Genomic DNA, 8,842 nt, shown 5'->3' on the forward strand with positions numbered 1-8,842 from the left:
AGGGTGACAGGCTCCCAGTGGGGGGAGGGTGACAGGCTCCCAGTGGGGGGAGGGTGACGTAGGCTCCCCATCTCCCTTGGGTGTCCATTGGGGGAGACTTTGGCTCCTAGTGGGGGGGAGGGGGACTTAGGCTCCCCACGACTCCCATGTGTGTGGAGGACTTTGACTCCTAGTAGGGGGAGGATGACTTATGCCCCCATCTCCCTTGCTTCCCGAGTGGGGGGGGGGACTTTGGCTCCCAGTGGGGAGCAGGGTGACTTAGGCCCCCTATCTCCCTTGGGTGCCCATTGGGGGAGGGTGACAGGCTCCCAGTGGGGGGAGGGTGACGTAGGCTCCCCATCTCCCTTGGGTGTCCATTGGGGGAGACTGTGGCTCCTAGTGGGGGGGAGGGGGACTTAGGCTCCCCACGACTCCCATGTGTGTGGAGGACTTTGACTCCTAGTAGGGGGAGGATGACTTATGCCCCCATCTCCCTTGCTTCCCGAGTGGGGGGGGGGACTTTGGCTCCCAGTGGGGAGCAGGGTGACTTAGGCCCCCTATCTCCCTTGGGTGCCCATTGGGGGAGGGTGACAGGCTCCCAGTGGGGGAGGGTGACAGGCTCCCAGTGGGGGGAGGGTGACGTAGGCTCCCCATCTCCCTTGGGTGTCCATTGGGGGAGACTGTGGCTCCTAGTGGGGGGGGAGGGGGACTTAGGCTCCCCACGACTCCCATGTGTGTGGAGGACTTTGACTCCTAGTAGGGGGAGGATGACTTATGCCCCCATCTCCCTTGCTTCCCGAGTGGGGGGGGGGGGACTTTGGCTCCCAGTGGGGAGCAGGGTGACTTAGGCCCCCTATCTCCCTTGGGTGCCCATTGGGGGAGGGTGACAGGCTCCCAGTGGGGGGAGGGTGACGTAGGCTCCCCATCTCCCTTGGGTGTCCATTGGGGGAGACTGTGGCTCCTAGTGGGGGGGAGGGGGACTTAGGCTCCCCACGACTCCCATGTGTGTGGAGGACTTTGACTCCTAGTAGGGGGAGGATGACTTATGCCCCCATCTCCCTTGCTTCCCGAGTGGGGGGGGGGGGACTTTGGCTCCCAGTGGGGAGCAGGGTGACTTAGGCCCCCTATCTCCCTTGGGTGCCCATTGGGGGAGGGTGACAGGCTCCCAGTGGGGGGAGGGTGACAGGCTCCCAGTGGGGGGAGGGTGACGTAGGCTCCCCATCTCCCTTGGGTGTCCATTGGGGGAGACTGTGGCTCCTAGTTTGGGGGAGGGGGGACTTAGGCTCCCCACGACTCCCATGTGTGTGGAGGACTTTGACTCCTAGTAGGGGGAGGATGACTTATGCCCCCATCTCCCTTGCTTCCCGAGTGGGGGGGGGGGACTTTGGCTCCCAGTGGGGAGCAGGGTGACTTAGGCCCCCTATCTCCCTTGGGTGCCCATTGGGGGAGGGTGACAGGCTCCCAGTGGGGGGAGGGTGACGTAGGCTCCCCATCTCCCTTGGGTGTCCATTGGGGGAGACTTTGGCTCCTAGTGGGGGGGAGGGGGACTTAGGCTCCCCACGACTCCCATGTGTGTGGAGGACTTTGACTCCTAGTAGGGGGAGGATGACTTATGCCCCCATCTCCCTTGCTTCCCGAGTGGGGGGGGGGACTTTGGCTCCCAGTGGGGAGCAGGGTGACTTAGGCCCCCTATCTCCCTTGGGTGCCCATTGGGGGAGGGTGACAGGCTCCCAGTGGGGGGAGGGTGACAGGCTCCCAGTGGGGGGAGGGTGACGTAGGCTCCCCATCTCCCTTGGGTGTCCATTGGGGGAGACTGTGGCTCCTAGTGGGGGGGGAGGGGGACTTAGGCTCCCCACGACTCCCATGTGTGTGGAGGACTTTGACTCCTAGTAGGGGGAGGATGACTTATGCCCCCATCTCCCTTGCTTCCCGAGTGGGGGGGGGGACTTTGGCTCCCAGTGGGGAGCAGGGTGACTTAGGCCCCCTATCTCCCTTGGGTGCCCATTGGGGGAGGGTGACAGGCTCCCAGTGGGGGGAGGGTGACGTAGGCTCCCCATCTCCCTTGGGTGTCCATTGGGGGAGACTTTGGCTCCTAGTGGGGGGGGAGGGGGACTTAGGCTCCCCACGACTCCCATGTGTGTGGAGGACTTTGACTCCTAGTAGGGGGAGGATGACTTATGCCCCCATCTCCCTTGCTTCCCGAGTGGGGGGGGGGACTTTGGCTCCCAGTGGGGAGCAGGGTGACTTAGGCCCCCTATCTCCCTTGGGTGCCCATTGGGGGAGGGTGACAGGCTCCCAGTGGGGGGAGGGTGACAGGCTCCCAGTGGGGGGAGGGTGACGTAGGCTCCCCATCTCCCTTGGGTGTCCATTGGGGGAGACTTTGGCTCCTAGTGGGGGGGAGGGGGACTTAGGCTCCCCACGACTCCCATGTGTGTGGAGGACTTTGACTCCTAGTAGGGGGAGGATGACTTATGCCCCCATCTCCCTTGCTTCCCGAGTGGGGGGGGGGACTTTGGCTCCCAGTGGGGAGCAGGGTGACTTAGGCCCCCTATCTCCCTTGGGTGCCCATTGGGGGAGGGTGACAGGCTCCCAGTGGGGGGAGGGTGACAGGCTCCCAGTGGGGGGAGGGTGACGTAGGCTCCCCATCTCCCTTGGGTGTCCATTGGGGGAGACTGTGGCTCCTAGTTTGGGGGAGGGGGACTTAGGCTCCCCACGACTCCCATGTGTGTGGAGGACTTTGACTCCTAGTAGGGGGAGGATGACTTATGCCCCCATCTCCCTTGCTTCCCGAGTGGGGGGGGGGGACTTTGGCTCCCAGTGGGGAGCAGGGTGACTTAGGCCCCCTATCTCCCTTGGGTGCCCATTGGGGGAGGGTGACAGGCTCCCAGTGGGGGGAGGGTGACGTAGGCTCCCCATCTCCCTTGGGTGTCCATTGGGGGAGACTTTGGCTCCTAGTGGGGGGGAGGGGGACTTAGGCTCCCCACGACTCCCATGTGTGTGGAGGACTTTGACTCCTAGTAGGGGGAGGATGACTTATGCCCCCATCTCCCTTGCTTCCCGAGTGGGGGGGGGGGACTTTGGCTCCCAGTGGGGAGCAGGGTGACTTAGGCCCCCTATCTCCCTTGGGTGCCCATTGGGGGAGGGTGACAGGCTCCCAGTGGGGGGAGGGTGACAGGCTCCCAGTGGGGGGAGGGTGACGTAGGCTCCCCATCTCCCTTGGGTGTCCATTGGGGGAGACTGTGGCTCCTAGTGGGGGGGGAGGGGGACTTAGGCTCCCCACGACTCCCATGTGTGTGGAGGACTTTGACTCCTAGTAGGGGGAGGATGACTTATGCCCCCATCTCCCTTGCTTCCCGAGTGGGGGGGGGGACTTTGGCTCCCAGTGGGGAGCAGGGTGACTTAGGCCCCCTATCTCCCTTGGGTGCCCATTGGGGGAGGGTGACAGGCTCCCAGTGGGGGGAGGGTGACGTAGGCTCCCCATCTCCCTTGGGTGTCCATTGGGGGAGACTTTGGCTCCTAGTGGGGGGAGGGGGACTTAGGCTCCCCACGACTCCCATGTGTGTGGAGGACTTTGACTCCTAGTAGGGGGAGGATGACTTATGCCCCCATCTCCCTTGCTTCCCGAGTGGGGGGGGGGACTTTGGCTCCCAGTGGGGAGCAGGGTGACTTAGGCCCCCCTATCTCCCTTGGGTGCCCATTGGGGGAGGGTGACAGGCTCCCAGTGGGGGGAGGGTGACAGGCTCCCAGTGGGGGGAGGGTGACGTAGGCTCCCCATCTCCCTTGGGTGTCCATTGGGGGAGACTTGTGGCTCCTAGTGGGGGGGAGGGGGACTTAGGCTCCCCACGACTCCCATGTGTGTGGAGGACTTTGACTCCTAGTAGGGGGAGGATGACTTATGCCCCCATCTCCCTTGCTTCCCGAGTGGGGGGGGGGGACTTTGGCTCCCAGTGGGGAGCAGGGTGACTTAGGCCCCCTATCTCCCTTGGGTGCCCATTGGGGGAGGGTGACAGGCTCCCAGTGGGGGGAGGGTGACAGGCTCCCAGTGGGGGGAGGGTGACGTAGGCTCCCCATCTCCCTTGGGTGTCCATTGGGGGAGACTGTGGCTCCTAGTGGGGGGGAGGGGGACTTAGGCTCCCCACGACTCCCATGTGTGTGGAGGACTTTGACTCCTAGTAGGGGGAGGATGACTTATGCCCCCATCTCCCTTGCTTCCCGAGTGGGGGGGGGGACTTTGGCTCCCAGTGGGGAGCAGGGTGACTTAGGCCCCCTATCTCCCTTCTCCCTTGGGGGAGGGTGACAGGCCCATTGGGGGGAGGGTGACAGGCTCCCAGTGGGGGGAGGGTGACGTAGGCTCCCCATCTCCCTTGGGTGTCCATTGGGGGAGACTTTGGCTCCTAGTGGGGGGGGGAGGGGGACTTAGGCTCCCCACGACTCCCATGTGTGTGGAGGACTTTGACTCCTAGTAGGGGGAGGATGACTTATGCCCCCATCTCCCTTGCTTCCCGAGTGGGGGGGGGGACTTTGGCTCCCAGTGGGGAGCAGGGTGACTTAGGCCCCCTATCTCCCTTGGGTGCCCATTGGGGGAGGGTGACAGGCTCCCAGTGGGGGGAGGGTGACGTAGGCTCCCCATCTCCCTTGGGTGTCCATTGGGGGAGACTGTGGCTCCTAGTGGGGGGGAGGGGGACTTAGGCTCCCCACGACTCCCATGTGTGTGGAGGACTTTGACTCCTAGTAGGGGGAGGATGACTTATGCCCCCATCTCCCTTGCTTCCCGAGTGGGGGGGGGGGACTTTGGCTCCCAGTGGGGAGCAGGGTGACTTAGGCCCCCTATCTCCCTTGGGTGCCCATTGGGGGAGGGTGACAGGCTCCCAGTGGGGGGAGGGTGACAGGCTCCCAGTGGGGGGAGGGTGACGTAGGCTCCCCATCTCCCTTGGGTGTCCATTGGGGGAGACTTTGGCTCCTAGTGGGGGGGAGGGGGACTTAGGCTCCCCACGACTCCCATGTGTGTGGAGGACTTTGACTCCTAGTAGGGGGAGGATGACTTATGCCCCCATCTCCCTTGCTTCCCGAGTGGGGGGGGGGACTTTGGCTCCCAGTGGGGAGCAGGGTGACTTAGGCCCCCTATCTCCCTTGGGTGCCCATTGGGGGAGGGTGACAGGCTCCCAGTGGGGGGAGGGTGACGTAGGCTCCCCATCTCCCTTGGGTGTCCATTGGGGGAGACTGTGGCTCCTAGTGGGGGGGAGGGGGACTTAGGCTCCCCACGACTCCCATGTGTGTGGAGGACTTTGACTCCTAGTAGGGGGAGGATGACTTATGCCCCCATCTCCCTTGCTTCCCGAGTGGGGGGGGGACTTTGGCTCCCAGTGGGGAGCAGGGTGACTTAGGCCCCCTATCTCCCTTGGGTGCCCATTGGGGGAGGGTGACAGGCTCCCAGTGGGGGGAGGGTGACGTAGGCTCCCCATCTCCCTTGGGTGTCCATTGGGGGAGACTGTGGCTCCTAGTGGGGGGGAGGGGGACTTAGGCTCCCCACGACTCCCATGTGTGTGGAGGACTTTGACTCCTAGTAGGGGGAGGATGACTTATGCCCCCATCTCCCTTGCTTCCCGAGTGGGGGGGGGGGACTTTGGCTCCCAGTGGGGAGCAGGGTGACTTAGGCCCCCTATCTCCCTTGGGTGCCCATTGGGGGAGGGTGACAGGCTCCCAGTGGGGGGAGGGTGACGTAGGCTCCCCATCTCCCTTGGGTGTCCATTGGGGGAGACTGTGGCTCCTAGTGGGGGGGAGGGGGACTTAGGCTCCCCACGACTCCCATGTGTGTGGAGGACTTTGACTCCTAGTAGGGGGAGGATGACTTATGCCCCCATCTCCCTTGCTTCCCGAGTGGGGGGGGGGGGACTTTGGCTCCCAGTGGGGAGCAGGGTGACTTAGGCCCCCTATCTCCCTTGGGTGCCCATTGGGGGAGGGTGACAGGCTCCCAGTGGGGGGAGGGTGACAGGCTCCCAGTGGGGGGAGGGTGACGTAGGCTCCCCATCTCCCTTGGGTGTCCATTGGGGGAGACTGTGGCTCCTAGTTTGGGGGAGGGGGACTTAGGCTCCCCACGACTCCCATGTGTGTGGAGGACTTTGACTCCTAGTAGGGGGAGGATGACTTATGCCCCCATCTCCCTTGCTTCCCGAGTGGGGGGGGGGGGACTTTGGCTCCCAGTGGGGAGCAGGGTGACTTAGGCCCCCTATCTCTCTTGGGTGCCCATTGGGGGAGGGTGACAGGCTCCCAGTGGGGGGAGGGTGACGTAGGCTCCCCATCTCCCTTGGGTGTCCATTGGGGGAGACTTTGGCTCCTAGTGGGGGGAGGGGGACTTAGGCTCCCCACGACTCCCATGTGTGTGGAGGACTTTGACTCCTAGTAGGGGGAGGATGACTTATGCCCCCATCTCCCTTGCTTCCCGAGTGGGGGGGGGGGACTTTGGCTCCCAGTGGGGAGCAGGGTGACTTAGGCCCCCTATCTCCCTTGGGTGCCCATTGGGGGAGGGTGACAGGCTCCCAGTGGGGGGAGGGTGACAGGCTCCCAGTGGGGGGAGGGTGACGTAGCCTCCCCATCTCCCTTGGGTGTCCATTGGGGGAGACTTTGGCTCCTAGTGGGGGGGGGAGGGGGACTTAGGCTCCCCACGACTCCCATGTGTGTGGAGGACTTTGACTCCTAGTAGGGGGAGGATGACTTATGCCCCCATCTCCCTTGCTTCCCGAGTGGGGGGGGGGGACTTTGGCTCCCAGTGGGGAGCAGGGTGACTTAGGCCCCCCATCTCCCTTGGGTGCCAGTTGGGGGTGATTTTGGCTCCCAGTGGGGAGAAGGTAGCAGGCTCCTCATCCCCCTTGAATCCTGAATGGGAGGAGGGTGACTTAGGCTCCCCATCTCACTTGGGTGCAGGGTGGGGAAAGTGATTTAGGCCCTCCCCAACTCCCTTGCCTCTCAAATGAGTGGGGGACTGGCTCCCAGTGAGGTCAGGGTGATTTAGGCTCCACATCTCCCTTGGCTCCCGCGTGGGGGGTGGGGCTACTTTGATGCACAGTAGTGGGAGGGTGACAAGCCCAATCACCCTTGCCTCCCGAGTGATCAGGGGTAACTTTGGCTCCTAGTGGGGGGAAGGTGACAGGCTCCCCTTCTCCCTTGGCTTACGCATGGGGAGGGACTTTGTCTCACAATAGGGGAGGTTGACATAGGCCCCCATCTCCCTTGCCTCCCGAGGGGGGGGGGGGGACTTTGGTTTCCAGTGGGGAGGAGGGTGTCTTAGTTTCCCTATCTCCTTTAGGTGCCAGGTGTGGAGGGGGACTTAGGCTCCCCATCTCCCTTGGCTTCCTGGGGTGGGGGGAGGGACTGGATCCCACCTGTCCAGCCTCCCATTTTGGGGGTCTGAGGCAGTGGTGGGGCTGACTGGGTTCAAGTCCCAGTCAAGTTTCAACCTGGCCATGGGTTGTCCTCCGGGGCTGTCCCTGCTGGCTTCTTGCCAATGTCGGCCCCTGCCCCCCCCCCCCCAATCTCTAGGGATTCCCTGAGACTCCAACCCCACCCCCTTCCAGGCCCAGGCAAACCGGGCTGGGACAGCCTTCCTACTGTCCATATTCAGGCCTCTAAGAAACCACCTCGGGACATCAGGATGCTGGGACCTGAGGCCAGGAGACCAGGCCAGAGCCGAGAGTGTGCCCGCAGAGCAGGCCCCAAGAGGTAAGGGCACTTCCTCCCCCGTATCTCCCACCCCCTCCCTAAATGCTGATGGTCAAGGCCCCCATAGCTCCCAAGTGGGGGGGGGACTTTGGCTCCCAGTGGGGGTCAGGGTGACTTAGGCCCCCCATCTCCCTTGCCTCCCAAGTGACGGGGGACTAACTCCAAGTAGGGAGAGGGTGACTTAGGCTCCCCATCTCCCTTGGCCCCATCTTCGGTGCCCGGCCATGGCCTGACCTATAGAACTAGTCACCCAGGGTGGGCAGGGCAGGGGTCGGAGGGGAAATAGAGAACACCCATACAGAAAGACGCCCCCCCGCACAGTACAACATCCACACGCTCCCCATGTGCACCACACGCACGTACCACACACTGTACAGACACACAGACACCCCCACCCCCCACATGTCCCACACACAATACAGAGACACACCACACACTTGCACCACACATAACCCACATCTACCACACACATACTACACAGACAGCCACACACATCCAGGGCCTGCCTTACCGTTGCCACGTGTGTGCCTTCCCTGGTGCCTGAAGCCCCAGCGGTAGGTGAGGTCCTCTTCCCGCATGCCCGTTCTCCTTCCAGTCGCAGCCAAACCTACCTGCTCCAGGACAGCGTGCAATCGGTCCCACGGCTGCCACGCATGAGCAAGAGAGCCGGGAAGCCTCCTCTGGAAGACCTGCTGAAGGTGGGACGTGGGCCGCCTCCAGCTTAGCCCTCGGGTTTCGCCCCAAGGGGGGGTCCAGCCCTTCAGTCCTCAGCCCACCCCGCCCCTACCCCTAGGCCCTACCAAGCAGCCTCACCACCACCTGACCTCTCTCCACAGTCAGGTGGGCCCCGGGTATAGTGCAGTGTGAGGGCCCAGGTCTCCTGGGGCCAAGGCGGGTGGCGGCATCATAGGCCGTGGTCCGCCATGTCCTCCCTCCCCTCAGTGACCCTGCCTCTGCCCTCTGAGCTGCAGTTTCCTCAATGGTGTGTGACGAGACCTGGGGCCAGTCTCTCCCCCCTCCTACAAGATAGGGCCACTCCCCCAAGAAGAGGGCACCTGGTGCTGCCCCGGTTGGCACTCCCCCAGATTGAGCTCCTTCCTCGGTCCTGGCTTCCCTGTGAAGGGCTGGAGGAGGACCGCATCCCCGA

The 8,842-nt window shown here is 63.7% G+C and overlaps 1 protein-coding gene across 2 annotated transcripts in view; it reads left to right on the plus strand.

Annotated features, from left to right (window-relative positions):
• LOC141501386 (uncharacterized) overlaps window positions 1-8,504 on the plus strand; it is a 34,750-nt gene extending 26,246 nt beyond the window's left edge. For both annotated transcript variants that reach the window (XM_074205286.1, XM_074205287.1), the window contains exons 5-6: window positions 7,551-7,695; window positions 8,291-8,504. In XM_074205286.1, coding sequence (XP_074061387.1) covers window positions 7,551-7,695; window positions 8,291-8,420 — 275 coding nt within the window. In that variant the 3' untranslated portion in view covers window positions 8,421-8,504. The remainder of the gene's footprint in view (window positions 1-7,550; window positions 7,696-8,290) is intronic.
• Window positions 8,505-8,842: the final 338 nt, after the last annotated feature.

The sequence above is a fragment of the Macrotis lagotis genome, chromosome X, assembly GCF_037893015.1.
Source record: "Macrotis lagotis isolate mMagLag1 chromosome X, bilby.v1.9.chrom.fasta, whole genome shotgun sequence".
NCBI classification, from domain to species: Eukaryota; Metazoa; Chordata; class Mammalia; order Peramelemorphia; family Peramelidae; genus Macrotis; species Macrotis lagotis.